The sequence below is a fragment of the Eschrichtius robustus genome, chromosome 3 (assembly GCF_028021215.1).
Source record: "Eschrichtius robustus isolate mEscRob2 chromosome 3, mEscRob2.pri, whole genome shotgun sequence".
Taxonomy (NCBI): Eukaryota; Metazoa; Chordata; class Mammalia; order Artiodactyla; family Eschrichtiidae; genus Eschrichtius; species Eschrichtius robustus.
Genome location: NC_090826.1, coordinates 162,849,950 through 162,866,964, shown reverse-complemented (window position 1 = coordinate 162,866,964; position 17,015 = coordinate 162,849,950). Strand labels below are relative to the sequence as shown.

Sequence of the window (17,015 nt, the reverse complement as noted above, 5' to 3'; positions counted from 1 at the left end):
GTTTGCCCAAGTTTATTTCTGCTTACAAATACAGAAGACAGTAAACAGCTTCATTAAGAAATAGGAAGAATCTAGTGAGTCAATTTATGATCCAAATTCCAAAGGCAGAAATATCAGCCATGGCAATGCCAGTGAGTACCTTCACCTGGATGGCAAACAAGGGGGGACACACCTTGGCTGGCTGGGGGTGGGATTCCCACAGGTGTGCCAACCCAAGGAACAGCTTCAGCCTCCAGCTACAGCCAGAAATCCATCTCAGGCTTTGTCAACACATCCCTCTAGAATTGGGGGGTCAAAGATTGGGCTCCTTAAGACTTGCAGGCTTGGAAGGAGTTTAGAGACCACCAACTCCCTCCTCTCGGTTTACAAAAGAGGAACAAAGCACAAGCTGGCTAGGTGACTCGCCCAAAGCCACGGTTCTAGTTAGTGCCAGAGGCGGGACTGCACCTCAACATCTGGGACAGCCTCCAATGCCTACCAGACACCCACCCTTTTATTTCTGTTTCTCTCACCCTCTCTCTTGTCCTTCCTCCTCCTACTCCCATCTATCTTATTCCTCTCCCTTCTATCCCCACACCGCCTGGTTCGATGGAAACAAGCGATGGTCCAGTTCACAGCTGTGGGCCCACAGGGAAGACACTCAAGGCCACCTCTTCAGCTGCCGTGCTCAGGATCAAGACATCCCTCTAGGGGATTCCCTGGTGGCGCAGTGGTTGAGAACCCGCCTGCCAATGCAGGGGACACGGGTTCGAGCCCTGGCCTGGGAAGATCCCACATGCCGCGGAGCAACTGGGCCCGTGAGCCACAACTACTGAGCCTGCGCGTCTGGAGCCTGTGCTCCGCAACAAGAGAGGCCGCGATAATGAGAGGCCCGCGCACCGCGATGAAGAGTGGTCCCCACTTGCCGCACTAGAGAAAGCCCTCGCACAGAAACGAAGACCCAACACAGCCATAAATAAATAAATAAAATAATTAAAAAAAAAAAAAAAAAGTCTTTGTGAGGGAACTCCTCGGTGGCCTTATTGGTTAGGATTCCGGGCTTTCAAAAAAAAAAAAAAAAAAGACATCCCTCTACGAAAGGACACACAACCGAACCAGGCAAGTGATTATTTTTCATTAAATAATGGCAGTTACTAGTCGTCTGCCTGAATTCAACTGTGTATTTTCTGGATAATTCTTTGGTTAGATAGCTCAATAGCTTTTGGCTGTTGTTGGTGGTGGTGATGGTTTCTAATCAGGTAATAAGTAAGTCTCCTACAGTTGCATGAAACCACCAGGTAGATGGAGCAGGGAGTAGGGAAGCAGTGATTACAACTCTAAAGAAAGCAACCACTATAAATAAGATGATCACGTTTCATGGGGAAGTGTAGCTGCTCACCACCGCTAATTGAAAGATGGAATTCCTTCACAGAAAAATCTCAGGCCCTATAAATTCCTATGTTATCTTAGAAGAAATCCTTAGTTAGCAACTGCAAATCCCAGACATCACTCAGATTAGATAAAGAATTATTCAAAGTTTACATGTTTCACCCCTGTGGTGGCAAAGTAGATTTAAACTGATTATTTGCAGTTCATGCTTTAAAAATAAAAACATTTCGTGTGTAAGAACTAGCAAAGATCTTAAAAACATGCTGTGTGGAGAACTAAAACTTTTAACAAGCACTTTTTGTGGCCAGCAACGACATCGAGCTTAAACTCCATTCAGCAGAAAAGATGAATAAAAATAGCCCGTCAGCTGTAAGTTAGTCTATAACACTTAAGATATATTTCAATATAGTTCTGCTTATCAAAAGAACTTACTCTACCCCAGAGCCTTCTGAAATGTTCACCTATAGAGCAGCATGAGGATATCGACTCGTTCTACACAAGCGTTTACAAGAACACTCTCTACCCAGGGCAGCTCCAGCTCCGAGAGCAGGGATATGTGCAGGAAATACTGCTTGGTGGGGGGAAGGTGTCTTTATTTCCAGACTTCTCCACAGGGCCTGGGCGGAATCGATGCGATAGGATCAGCAAAGTATGACTGCAAAGAAAACTGTCTGAGAAAGATAAAACTGGATCGGGAGGCAGATAAGCCCAAATTCCCAATGCCGCTCAGATCCGCACACTGCACGTGCAGTCACTGGGGGGCGTCTGCTCTCCCACACTCACCAGAGCGGAACTGCAAAGTTCGGTGTCTGCAGTGCTCCCTGGGGGACCTCTGAGAGGGGCAGGGCTTAAAGGGGGGATTTCCATCTGTGACAAAGAATCTCAATCCATATTCATGGCATCTCAACTAAAAGGAGTAGCTATTTTCATCAGCCGAGCTCTCCTGGTTCTGTGGAGCCACCCTACAAATGAATAAATAAGTAGGAGATGCTTTATTCACTTGGAGGTGAGGAAATGGGAAAGGAGACAAGCTTAATGGTCCCACCTTCTCTGACAACTGCTTTTCTGTTTTGGTGTCAGATCACTGGCAAAAGGAAAAAGAAAGAGAGAGAGAGGGAGAGAGGAAGAGAGAAGAAGAAAGAAGAAAGGAAGGGAAGACAGACAGAGAAGGAAAGGAAGGAATTTTCATAAAATTCAACTTCCTGTGGGGCATCATTGGAATAAAACAGAAAGTGATGGTTGGATATCATCTCACAATTTCACCACCTCCTCACAACAACCCTGGCAGGGCCCCAACATTACCCCCATTGTATAAATTTATTTTATTTATTTATTTCTGGCTGCGATGGGTCTTCATTGCTGTGCGCGGGCTTTCTCTAGTTGCAGCGAGCCGGGGCTCCTCTTCGTTGCAGTGCACGGGCTTCTCGTTGCGGTGGCTTCTCTTGTTGCGGAGCACGGGGTCTAGGCGCGCGGGCTTCAGTAGTTGTGGCACATGGGCTCAGTAGTTGTGGCTCGCAGGCTCAGTAGTTGTGGCGCATGGGCTTAGTTGCTCTGCGGCATGTGGGATCTTCCCGGACCAGGGCTCAAACCCATGTCCCCTTCATTGGCAGGCAGATTCTTAACCACTCGCCACCAGGGAAGCCCACCCCCATTGTAAAGGTGAGAATAACCCGGTTCAGAAAGGCTAAGTGACTTGCCCAAGGTCACACACTCGGTGATGCAGCCTAGTTTTGCACCCAAGTTGTTGACCCCAGATCTTCATGTTTTCAGGTCATAAGAGCCTCAGAGAATGAATCTCTCGTAACCTCTCAGTGTCTTCAACAACTTTGAGCTGCCTCAGATGTCCTCACCTCTCCATCACTCCTGGACACACTGTCATTGCCTGCCTTTCTCCAGGGTGCCAGAAACTTCTAACAAAGATCCCCAGTGACCTCCTATTTACTGATTCAGTGGAAACCTCAGTCCTTACCTCCTTGACCTCTCCAAGGTATCTGACCTTTCATCACCCCTACCTTCTCAAGCTCACCCCTCCCTCCGTTTCCATGATACCACTTTTTCTTATTTTCCTCCCCCTTTTCTGGTCTCTCCTTGAATTGTCTTCCTGGCTCCTCAGGCTGCCTCTCCCTTCAATGTCAATGGGTCCCACAGCTCCACACTTCACCGTCTGTCACTCTACACATCCTCCGGGGAGAGCTCACCTCATCTGTGGATTCCACCACCTTCCTCATGCTGACATTTCCCAGATCCATGGCTCCAGCTCTGAATCCACTCTAGAGCCCCACTGGACCCCACTGGAACATTCCACCTCAAGCTCCAGAGAACTCAAACCAATTTTAGTATTCACACCCATCCTTGAAAATCAGACCCACCGTAACAAAAAACCCCTCTCTGCCTGTATTCTCCATCTCAATTAACGGCTGCAGCACCCTCACACTTGCCCTAGCCAGAAATCTTCCTCCTCTCGCTCCTGCCGCATTACTCAGCTGCCATCCGCCATGGGTTTTCTATGTACAAAATCTGTCAGGGCCAGGCTGCCTCTTCATTCCCACTGCTACTGCCTTAGTTAGGTCTGCATCATCTTTCACTGAGGCCACGGCGAGAGGCCTCTCCACTGAACTCCATGATACCATTCTTCGAATCCAGTTTCTCTCTCCCTATCAGAGCAATCTTTCTTAAATGAATATCTGATCACTTCACTCCCTTCCTGAAAGCCCTTCAATGGCCACCCAGCCTATAGGATAATATCCAGATTCTTTAGCCTACGAGGCCCTTCGTCCTCTCCCTGCCACCTCCCCAGCCTGTCACTCACCCACGCACACACTGCACTATGTCGGCAACGCACCACTGCAGTTCCCCCAGGACACTGAGTGTGCGTAACCTCTTTGTGCCTAATGCTCTCACCATTCCCTCTGCCTGGAATGCGGGTGATTCACCACGCTCACATGCTGAACTCCTACTCACTCTTCCAAAGCCAGCTCGAGCCTCACCTCTCTTTGCTTCCTATCAGCCGCCACAGCCCATGGTCCAGCATTTAATATGCTGCACCCTAACTCTTTGGTTCTTTGTCTGTCTCTAATACTAGACTGGGAGTTGCTCCGGGGCAGGAATTTTTATTCTTTTTCATATCTTGGTTATAATGTGGCATAGTACCGTAGCTGGTACATGAGTGGGAATCAAAAATGCTTATGGCATACAAATATGAAAGCAAAAACAATAAATAAAATATTAGCACCCTGAATCCAGCAGCATATTTTTAAAAATACATTGTGACCAAGTAGGGTTTATTATGGGAATGCAAGGATGGTTCATTATTAGGAAAGCAATGATAATAATTCACAATATTAATAGATCTAAGGAGAAAAATCATATGATCATCTTCCTAAATACTGAAAAGACATTGGCAAAATATAACACCCATTCCTGATGAAAAACAGTAAATAAAATAGGAACTGATGGATACCTTCCTCAACTTTTAAAAATATATAGAGACCTCAGTCCAAAAGCCAAGATCTTACTTAGTGAGAAAAACTGTACATATGCCCACCATACATTACCATTAAACACTGTGTTGGAGGCATAAATCAACGTAACAAACAAGAGAAAACTATTAGAGGAATAAAGTTAGCAAAGGAGAGGAGAGATGCTATCTCTATTTGTAGAAGATAAATCCTTTTGAAAATCCAAGAGTACCAATTTAAAAACTAATGAATACAGTAATAGAATTTAATAATAGGATATAAGATATATATAAGATATATATAATATCCCTCTTATATATTAACAATTATCAATTAGAAGAGATAATGTAAGATAAGAGCTCCTTTATAATAGCAACAAAAAGTATTTTTAATACCTAAAAATAAACTTAACAAGAAATAAAGCCTCTATGAGAAAAACCTTTAAAATTGCTGAAAGTAGATGTGTTCAAATGGAAAGACATTCCATGTTCTTGGGAAGGAGTCAACATCATAAAGATGCCAAATATCCCCCAGGTTAATGTATAAATTTAACATGGTCCCAATTTTAAAAAATTTTATGGAGTTAGGCAAGTTGATTCTAAAGTTCATATGGGAAAATAGTCTGGAAGAATAACCAGGAAACTACTAGAAAGGAAAGGCATTGTTTGGGAAAGAGAGAGAGCTAACATTACCAAATACTAAAACATGCTCCAAAGCTTCTGTAACTAAAATAGTATGGCATTGGTACATGAAAAGACAGATAAACGGGACATAACAGAAGGTCCAGAAGTAGACCCAAGTACTGAAAATCTGGTTTATGATAATGGTTATTTCAAATCAATGGGGGAAGGATGAATGTTTTAATAAAGGGTTTGGGGACAACTGGATAGACATTTAGAAAAAGATAAAATTGATCTACGCCTCTCGTTATATACCAAAATAATCTCCCAATGGATCAGAGATCTAACTATTAGAAAGGAAACCTTACAAATATTCAAAGAAAACATAGGTGAATTCCTTTAAAACCTGGAAAAGGTGGACAGACAACCTTTCTAACCATAATTCAAAATCCAATTTTCTTAGATGGGCTCTAGAGCATCCCAAAGGCAATGGGAAGCAGGATGATGAGTACAAACTGATTCGCTATTCTGATTTAATATTTCAAAAGCAATTTAGGAATGGAGGTGTATCGCCAGTCCTTTTGCACCTACACAAATACACGTTTAAGATATTTCTGACTGGTGCATTTGAGTCTGAAAGATCATTGGGAGCCCTTTCTAAACAGTGCTTCTTTGCCACAATAAGACCACACAGGAGATTTTTTTTAAAAAAGGAAAGAATTTTATGATCAGCCTGTGACTCAAGATACTGGCAAAAAGGAAATTAGTTTTGTATTCCTGAAAAGAGACTGGGAACACTCACAGACACCGGCGTGCACGTGGTCTCTGCACCAGTCTCTGCGGGGACGGAACAGAGTGGAGTCTGGCAGCCCCGCTGATACAGCACAGAAGGTCTAGCTAAAGAACATGTCCTCTCAGACAGTCCCCACAGGTCCCTCGGGCAGGGCTTTTCAGAAAGGGCTGACAACCGCCTCAGCCAAGTGAATATAAATATAAGGAAGTTCCTTTGCCCCCTCCAATACATTCCAGCCAAGCAAATTACTCAGCTCAGGGTCCTGACCACGTCACATATTTTCCCCCCATCCTGAAAGTGAAGTTACCAGGAAAAATAACCACAACCTTCTCCCTCAAGCAAGGGTCTCCACTCAGGCAGTTAGTCTAATAGTGTAATACCCTCAGTGGCTTTGGAGGGGGAGAAGCATCCTTGGATTTCTCTGTTCCTTGCACCTTTACTCATACTTCCTTTCGTAACGTGAACCACATCAATCACCTGGAATTCCAGGGTAAAGAAAAGAAATCGGGTTCATCTTCATTTTGCTACATGAGATTTTATGAATGTATGTATGTATGTATGTATGTGTGTATATATCAGTACAGTGCCTAGCATATACTAAGGATGATAATTGTTAGCCACTTATAATCATCATTGTTATTACCATCACCATTATTATTAGCTGACGAATGGTTCAGTTTGATCTGTGATATAATGCCAAAGAGCAACTGATGTTGCCTATTTTATTGACTTAATCCTTCTAAATGCTGACAAATTACCAGGCTCAGCCATTTAAAAATCACATTTCTAATGCAATAATACTATCTGCAATGAGTGTGGAAGAAATTACTACAGGCCAGGGATTTTTACAAAGTGAATTAAATCACTATAAAAACTGACCATGGGACTTCTCTGCTGGCACAGTGGTTAAGAATCCTCCTGCCAGTGCAGGGGACATGGGTTCGAGCCCTGGTCTGGGAAAATCCCACATGCCCAGAGCAACTAAGCCCATGTGCCACAACTAGTGAGCCCACGTGCCATAACTACTGAAGCCCGCGCACCTAGAGCCCATGCTCCGCAACAAGAGAAGCCACTGCAACGAGAAAAGCAGGCACTGCAACGAAGAGTAGCCCTCTCTCGCCACAACTAGAGAAAGCCCGAGCGCAGCAACGAAGACCCAAAGCAGCCAAAAATAAAAAATATATATACAATAAAATTTTTTTTTTAATTAAAAAAAAAAAACTGACCCTGTTGGTTCACAATTAAAAGTCTGGTAGAATGAAATGCGATTATGCCATAGCTTACTAAGCCTTAAAGAAGATATTACTGCTCATATGTCTCTACTGGGAATGTTTTTATAATACCTAAAATGTTTCAGAAATGTTTTAATGATAAATGCTACCGGACTTTTTCATTACCAATATTATCTATTAGCTGATCCCTTATCTAAAATATTTCCGAAATGGAAAAGATTCAAATGAAGCTTTCTGAAAACAGCCATGTGTTCTTAAAAAGATTTCCGATAGAATTTTCTCATAATTAATAAGTACCTAAAATTCAGTATCTATTTATAAAGAGTCTTACATTGGCTTCTAGGGGATATTTTAAATGGAGTTATTTTTTCATACTCCTGTTCTGGAACTGAAAAAATATGGAAAAAAATATATATATATACATATACATATATACATATATATATATATATATATATGTATATATGTATATGTATATATATATATATATTCCCAAGTCTAGACTTACTTGGGCCCTGGCTATTTAGAGTCTACGTTTGGTGTTCTTAAACCCCCTGACACATTCCTTTCTTTCATCTCTGTGATTCCTGGCCACTCTTCTCAGTATGTCTGGCTAATCTTCCTGATATTTCTGGGGCATAAATGGACCCAGAATATGTGACCAGGGAAAAATTCAGCTAGGAATGTAGTTCTGTACTGTTTTTTATATAAAAGATTTTCTTTTCTTGATATGGAAATGAATAGAGGTCTGATAACCTTTTGCCAACCTGGAACATTTCTACTTACCCCAGGGAGTTCTTTGGGGCTGATGTTTCATAGGGCTTACACTGTCAATTCAAAAGTTCTGTTAACAGATCTCGAAATGATCTAGGATAGCCCCAAAATGGGAGATTCGTTCCTTGGCCCCCATTTCTGGCTTCGTGCCTTGACTGTGTATAAAACAGGAAAGATGCTCTGGCCAATGGATATGAAATGGTTTTATATTTACACAGTGGGACACTACAATGGGTAAAAGGACTGATTTCACTTAAAACCCCAACACTTTACAAAACCACATTCTTTCCTTTTATCTGACCACTTCCACTTACTAGCCCTAGAAAAGAAATGATATAAACCCAATAAGTACATTTTTTACTGACTGAAGTAATAAAAGTCAATCCAAATGGTTTACAGTCTGTCACCAGGCAAAAATCTTGACTCACTCAGGTGAGTTGCTATTTGAAAGGTTGGGTCCAGAGCATCATTAAGAGTTATGTGAGCTCACAGTTGTCCCTTCTACATTCCTCAGTCTGCTTCATTCCTAAATCTGCCTTTATTCTCTATCTCTTCCAAATCCATTATCATCTTTCTCTATGAGCTCCCCCCAAATCTGTATCTCCTCCCATTTCCTGCCTCAGTTAACATTACCCCACCCACCCAGTTACCTAAGCTAGAAACCTCCGAGCCGTGTAGCCTTCTGCCATGAAGTCTCATTCTCCAGTGGACACATGACTAGTACTAAGAAGAGAACGGGCTCGGAACGGGCTCGGAACGGGCTCGGAACGGGCTGGTCACACCTCAGGCCACTAGAGCCACTGTCTAACTCCTGGGACCAGCCCGACACCCCTGCGTGGGCCCGCCAGCACTTTACCTCCCCTCCTTAACCAACTGTTTCAGAGACAAAACTGGGGGAATTCAACAGCGCTGGCTACCTACCAGTGGGCATGATGTGAGAATTCATATGGCAAAATGATATTTGGGAAATGTACTGATGAAATCAGAAACTGAAAGTGGATAATATTTTGCAAGAAAAGCCCTAAATTCTGTAAAACATAAATCCCATAGACTCTTGTCTAGTTAATAATCATAAACCTTCACATCTTGGACTTCCCTGGTGGTGCAGTGGTTAAGACTCCGCGCTTCCACTGCAGGGGGGGCGGGTTCGATCCCTGGTCAGGGAAGTTCCGCGGTGCAGCCAAAAAAAAAAAAGATAAAACTTCACCTCTTTCTCTAAAGAATGGAGGCACTTTTCAAGCCTCGTCTAAAATAATTTTTTTGACATTCTAATCATTTAAAAGATCCTCTAGAGTCTGAATCATTTTTTCCTTAGTGTATTAATGGGAAAGTTAAAATACAGAGGAAAACTGATTTACTCACTGTCACAAAATAAATCAGTGGTAGAGAAAGAACTAAAACCAAATCCCCCCTAAAATTGTAAGGTTCCTGGATGTACTATTCTGCCTTTGACTTTTAAATGCCTACCGAGGAGACTATTAATACCACCTCACAGCATGTAATACTCTATGTAAGAAAAGAGTCCCCAGATACAGCTAAGCATCTTAAGTGAATTACAAAGATGATTTTTGCTAATTACCTCTCAAAAACATGCCTTTATCTTCCAGACCCTTACTCTTCAGGGCAAACTACATGTTGGAGTCACAATGACCTCTCTTGTTCTGATGAAACTTAACTCCTTCTGTGCCTGAGGGCTATGGAAGTCCAATTTGCTCATAAATCTGGCTCAGGGAAGAAGAAAGGCCTTGTGTTGGAGTTACATGGGCCTCCATCCATGGTGCTTGAGAGAACACAACATTTGTTTGGTTAAAATGCTGCAAACTTTAAAAAGAAAAAAATGCTGCAAACTTTAAAGGTGTAATGGAAATATTACCTGAGGGTACCAATATTTAAAAAAGAAAAAAACCCTAAAATTATTATTCCCAGAGACAGGCAGAGGATTGGTAGTTAAAATTCTGGCCCCATACCTCATTACTAACAGTGAGGTCATCCAAACAACCCTTGTTTCTGGCTAAGTCTTATGCTCTCCCCTGCACCAAATGTCATGTTTCACTGTGCTACGTCACATCTTAAACTCCAGGCAAATTCATGTGTGCACTTAAAGTGACCCCATGTGACTGTCCCCAAGACTGACAGCTCTTCTCTAGATGTGCCTGGATCACTTTAAATTGGTGTAGAGCATTGAGGTTCCCCAGATCCAGCGTTTCCTCTGGAGCCATCACTCTGATAATATAATCAGTTTCCCAGCATCACTTTTATTTCATCACATAAATAAAATTGTCAAATATATCAAGCTGCCTCCTATTGCACTGTGAATGAATTTTCCAGGCTGCTTCAACAAAGCCAAAAATCTACTTTGTCACATGACTCCACAAGACATGATGGATGCATTTAAGTTTCAACATTTGTTTCTTCTTCCTATAGCTTTCCTTTCCTCCCTCCACTTTTATGAAAAGAGTATATTTTACTTTACCTTTGCACACACGGAGCATTCAACAACACAAAGAAGCTATTGTAAGAACAGGCCTGCAAGAATGTTCTAGAATAAATTGGTGGGCTGCAACTTACTAGGATTGCCAAAAATATATCTTTAAGAACCAAAGTTCTTCAAAATTTATCAGCTGGCCTAGTCTGGTTATAAAGACTTACAGCATCCCACACTCTTCCTCTGTAGCACTCACCGCAAATGGAAACAAATTATGAATTGTGCATTTTGTGGTTAACGTCTGTACCCTCCATTAGAATATAAGCTCCATGTGGACAAGGACAGCATGTACCTGTTATTTTATTGCTGTGCCTAACACAGTTCCTTGAGTGTAGTAGATAATCAAATAATATTGATAAACAATCACAAGAATAAATAAATCTGTGAGTGGAGAGAGTGTTAAATCGGAGGATATGGCATGCAAGAGTGAAATAAGCTTTTAGAGTCCCTGAGATTTATTTTTAGGGGTGTCCTGACAGATTTATTATGAAACTACGAAAATGGCATACTGACAACAATCTACAAGTTAATTATTCTTGAGATAAATTCAGGATTCATAAAACCAATTCTCTTGGTGGCAATTTTCCACATTTAAAATTTTACAACTCCTGCGGGTATTTGTTTAATTTAACCCTTGCGTATGAAAAGATCAACGTGTGTATATTTGAATAAGCAGAAACGGCAAGCAGATGCAGCTATTCCTAAACTCCACTACTCAAAATCACATTTCACTTCAAAAGTCACAGAAATATAAATCAGACAGTGCCACTGAACAGTGTCAGAATTCTCTACAGCAATTCACGCTGTTTTCTTGATATTTCTCTCTAAGCACTGATAAAAACTCTTTGAAGTGAAAGAGTAAATATTATCATTTGATAGTACTTAGGCCGAACAGTGCAAATACAATTGCATTGTGTTACACTCTGGGGACACACACAGCGCTGGCAGGGTTGCCATGGAGGAACCAACGTGCTCAGTGCTGGTGCAGGTAGGAGGGAGCCCCGCTCAAAGAACTACTCACCCCTTAGTATTCCTCTGATAGACACACAGAGGTTAGGGGGAAATGCTGGCTTTCCAATACGTGTTTCTGTTTTGGTAGCCCTGGGAAGGAAGGACCACAAATAGGCAATGGGAAATGCCAACTCCTAAATATCAGCCCGCTTTTACTACTCCCTCCGACGTTTTTGTAAATGATCACGGTTGGGGGTGGGGAGAAAAATCTAAGGAGTCGCCCCGGCAGGGGGGCGCGGAAAGGAAAGAATCCCAGTAGCTGGTGTCAGCCTGTCCCCGGCCTGCGACGCGGCAAAGGCCTGTGGACGCGCGGGAAGAGGGTCTCGGGCGAAAGCAGCACCGCGCGGGACCAACGGGATGGATGGGCGAGTGCTGGGGGCACAGAAAGGGCACTCTGAGGAGTGGAGGGCAGCAGGAAGAATAACCTGGGCAGCCCCGGTGGGCGGCGAGGCCTGGAACCGCGTACGCACCATCCAATCACTGCGCCCGGGGAAGGTCTGGCGGGGGAGACGCGCAGGGTCGCCCCGAGGCCGGGAGCTGACCCGGCTCGGCCAGCGCCTTCTCCGGAACCGAGCAGCGCGCAGCGCCGCAGGTCCCCCGATCCACGGCCGCGGGGAGGCGCGCAGCCGTTGCCCGCCCAGCCCTGTCCCCGGCGGCGCTCACCTTGCCGGGAAAGGGCCCCGGGAGGAGCAGCTTCAGAGCCTGCCTCTTCAGCTCCACCAGGCGGGCGTTGCAATTCTCGCACCAGACGCCGCGGTCCGATCCGGGGGAGGAGCCGCCGCCGCTGCCCGAGCCCGGGGAGCCCGTGCCGAAACCTGGCGAGCCGCCCAGGGAGCCAGGCGAGCTGGTGCCAATGCCCGGGGAGGCGGGGCCCGGGGAGCCCGTGAAGGAGCTCGGGGACGAGGTGCCCGAGCCGGGGGACGGCGTCCCCGACGAGCCGAGCGCCGAGCCCGCGCCCTCGGGAGTGGGGCGGCTCCCGGCGCGCGACTCTTCGTATGCTTTCCGGTACCAGCTTTCGGGGGAGAAGGGCGCCGCGGGCTTGGTGGGCGAGCAGACTTCATTCACCTGCGGGGGAGACAAACGGTATCAGGGGCCGCAGGGCGGCTGGCTCCCGCGCCCCTGCCCAGGGCCGCCCTCCCGCCTGCCCGGGGACCTGCGCGCCACCGAGGGCCCGGCCGAGCGCCCACGGGCGCACGTTAGGGACCGCTCTGAGCCCTGCGGCCAAATCTGCCTCCATATGTCTGGTTAATTGTGTTTAAGTGAATCCCCGTCGCCCGGGTGACCCCTGCACCGGTTCCCGGGAGCCGGCGGACTCCTCCGGTCTGGAGGAGAGGGACTCACTCGCTCAGGGAATTTCGATGGTTTCTTTAGAGGAACCCACGGATTCAGCTCCCCGCGCTTTTGAACCCGGTACCCATCCCAGCAGGACCTCACTTTTAAGATCCTGGACGACGGGGGGCGGGGGGGTGTCTATGACTTTCGGATTTTTATTCATTCAGGGCAAGGCCCTCCGGATCCTGAAGGTAAATGAAAGGTTCTCCTGGCTCCAGGAAAACGGTCCCTTAAGAACAGCAGAGAAATCGTGGGAAACCCTCCCATTCGGCTTAACTCTGCTTGGAAGTGCAGGAATGCTGCAAAAGTTAGGGATGCGGGGAAGAGAAGGAACGAGAGGGCTGCAGAAATTCCGAGGGCAAGGCGAGTGCGCTGGCGTCGTTGCTGGCGGACCCGCCTCCGCGCGCGCACGCCGGGCTGGCCCAGCCGAGGCGCCTCAGCAGCGGGAAGAGAGCTCGGGGCCACCCTGCCCTGGCTGCACGTTACCCGGAAAGGGGAACCCTGGCCGGGAAGAGTCCGGTAACGCGTCTCCGCATTATACCCATCACAACTTACCCCGTATTTCTTGCCCCTGGTGGAGACTGCAAGCCTCTCTTTATTCCCAGCTACCGAATTCATGGTGGCTTTTCCAGAAGAGAGTGTCTAAATGTTCCACCAACGCTACATCCAAAAGGTCTTCCAACCCAGAAGGGTGTCCAGTTGTAGGGGGCTGTCTCTTGGCCCTCCAGTCAAGGTTTCTTACTGAAGGGGGCGGGGGGATAAAAGCAGATGGACCCCAGAAGTAACAGCACTAATTTGCAGAAAGGTTGGAATGCCTGGTTTATTCTTCTCTTCAAATAATGTTTTTCCTCCTCTTCTGCCTTCTCCAGCCACCCGTTCTCTTTTCACGGTCACATCCAGATAATTGGCCTTCTCCTCAGCTTAGGAGGCCGTTTTCCTCCACGAGGGAAAAGACGAGTACAATCGGGGCACACGGCAGCTGCAGACGAGGTGGGCGAGCCCCCCGCCTCGCCTCCGCCGGCGAGCCGGCTCTGAGAACTTGTCTCCTTCGCGGAGCTTGGTAACTGAGTTCAAATAAATTCTCCCAAAATATAAAGATCCAGATCGGGGAGGAGCCTCGGCGTGTTGGGGAGCCAATATCCGCCGGCCCGCTTTGCCTGACAGTTGCGCGAGGGCAGAGAGGGGCGGCGGCGTGGCCCGGCCGGCGGGGTGCCCCGGCCGGCGTCTGCGGTCAGGGCGCGCGTGTGCGCCGGGGCGCAGCGCGGAGCCTCGCGAACAGCGGCCGCGCCGGGGAGCCCGCCGCCTGGCTGCATCCGCCGCGCCTGCCGGGATCCATTTTATGTTGCGGCGCTCCTGCCTGACATTGCGAGGCCCAGAGCCGGGGGAGGGGGTCGTAAATCTCGCCTGTTGCGGGGAAGTTGCTGGTGAGTGGCCCGGATCCAGGGCTCTAATGAAACAGCACTGCGCGAGCCTGGAGCTGGGGGCAGCGCCGAGCGAGCGCGACCGGACAGAAATGCGCCCGAACCTCCCCGCCCCCAAGTTCTTTCTCTTCCTGGCAAGGCTTGCAGTTCTGCCTTTGAAACGCCGTGTAAGAGGGATTGAGTCACAAACAAGTCCACAAATATGCCGGGTCCTCCCCCCGGCCTTTGTTCTCCTAGACCTGCCCTGCAAACCTTTTCTGGAATTGCTCTACCAAGCCCGGCCGGACTGGGGGCCACCCTCCCAAGCGCAGCGGGAGAACAGGTCCTTCGCCCCCGCCCGCCCGCGACCCAGTGTGCGCTGTGCCTAGCCGCCCAGGGCTGGGACGCGCGAGCCCGGGGAGCAAAGGGCCGCCGCCGGGCAGGGAAACTGAGGGACTCGCCGCGCGGCACACGCTCGGCGCAGACGGCGCGGGCCTGGAAGGGGGTGTGTGCAAGCTGGCCTTGGCCTCGCCTCGGCCGGGGGTCCCCTCGGCACCCCCCTTCCTGCTCTTCCAGCGCGCAGGGCCCGCCGTGTCCCGGGAGTCCCCGGTCATCGCCCTCTCCAGTCCCCCTCCGGCCCCCGGCGCAGCGCCTGGAGCGCAGGAAGCCGGCATTTGCCGGGCTCCACACGTAGCTGCTCCAGGGTGTCATTTTTCATCTCCCGGGAGGACATTTCTTCTGGTGAGCCCGCAGGTCTGTCTGTTTTGTTGTGACCTTTAATTAACACCCCGCGAGACGCCTCTTGAAAGGACCGGCCCCGTGCGGGGATCACGTGAGGTGTAATGGCATCTCCGCGCCCGGGAGAGACCGGGTCTGGGGGCATGCGAGGGCACAAAGGACGCCTGGGGCTTTCCAGCCTCTAGCTTCCCTCTGAGATATGGCGGGGGCAGGAAGACAATATCCTGGGGTGCTGGAGCCCTGTGGCAATGCCGCCCCACACCTGCTTTCCTCAGGGAAAATTCCTTCCGCGCATCCCTCGCACTGCCCTCCACCCACCCCTTCCCGCCGCAGCCCTTGCGTGGGAATGTTTCACAGGCACTAAAGCGAGGTAAGAAGGTCAAAATGTAGATGTCGAAAACAGTGTGGAAGTTTCCATTACGTTCCTACTTCCCACTTAAAAGTGATCATATCAAGAGAAGACCTTAGGGGGCAGGTACACCCCCGGGCAACACCAGCCAGCTTCCATCCACATCTGAATTCCGCGGAGATGCTGCGAAAATAGCATAGCCATTAGCTACGCACTGCTCATCTGCCGAAAATCAGCGTGGCCAGGTGAAATGCAGGAGCCAGTGAGCCGCGGGTGGGGAAGGAGAGGTGTCGACAAAGAGTATTGGGGAGCTGGGAGATTCACCTTGGAGACAGAGGAGACCCGAGGTGGTCTGATTTGCATCCCAAAGTAGCTGGGGCTCCAAAGCGTGTTTGGTGAGCTCGGAGCGCCCTCTGTCGATCAAACTTTACAACCAGAAGCCCCGCAAGAGAGTTTGATTTGATGCTTTTAAAAAATGGATGTGAAATTTACATACCGTGAAACGCACAATTTTTAAGTGTACAATTCTATGAATTTTGATAACTGTACACTCCCAGGTAAGCCACCACCTCAATCAAGTTATATATTTCCATCACTCCAGAAAGTTCTTACCTTCCTCTTCCCAGGTGATCCCCATCCCTCGTACACAGTCACAGCTCTGATTTCTATCACCATAAATTAGTTTCACCTGATCTTGAACTGTTTATCGATAAAGTCCATGCAGTGTGTATTCTTTCGTGTTTGGCTTTTGTTGCTTAACGTGAGGTTTTCGAGCTTCATGTTGTTGCTAATATCGATCTGTTTTCTGTGTGTACTCTGTTTTTCATTCGTCTCTTCTGCCTTCTTTTTGTTAATTGATTTTTTAAAATATTCTGCTTTCATCCCTCTATTGGCCTTTTAGCTGTAAGGATTATAATATGCATCTTTAACTTGGGCTACTTAGAGTTAACTTTGTGCCACTTCACCTAAAATGTAAGAAACTTGCAACAGTATAATTCCATTTTACCTCCCTCCTTTGTGCTACTATTTGATGTATTTTATATCTACATACATTGTAAAACCCATAATACAATCTTCTCAATTTTACTTTAAACAATTTGTTGTCTTTTAGTGAAACTAGAACATTTTAAATATGTGGTTTTTTATATTTACCCAATTTTATCATTTGGGGAACTCCATTTTTTTCCTATAGAGCCAACTTTTCCAGCTGGGTCATTTCCCGTCAGACTGAAGAACTTCCTTTAGCATTTCTTATCCTGAGGGTCTCTGGGCAACAAATTTTCTCAGCTTCTGCTTATCTGAAAATGTCTTTGTTTCACTTTTGAGCCTGAAGAATAGTTTAACTGGATGCAGAGTTTTTGGTTGACAGTTATTTTTCTTTCCACCCTTTAAAGATGTCATTCATTGCCTTCAGATTAGAGAAGGCATTGCCTTCCTTGCTTCTGATTAGAGGCC

At 47.0% G+C, this 17,015-nt stretch overlaps 1 protein-coding gene across 1 annotated transcript in view; it reads right to left on the bottom strand.

The window, feature by feature from the left end:
- KIF26B (kinesin family member 26B) overlaps positions 1–13,691 on the bottom strand; it is a 479,220-nt gene extending 465,529 nt beyond the window's left edge. The window contains exons 1-2 of the mRNA XM_068538512.1: positions 13,629–13,691; positions 12,405–12,806 (exon numbers count right to left, since the gene is read on the bottom strand). Coding sequence (XP_068394613.1) covers positions 12,405–12,806; positions 13,629–13,691 — 465 coding nt within the window. The remainder of the gene's footprint in view (positions 1–12,404; positions 12,807–13,628) is intronic.
- Positions 13,692–17,015: the final 3,324 nt, after the last annotated feature.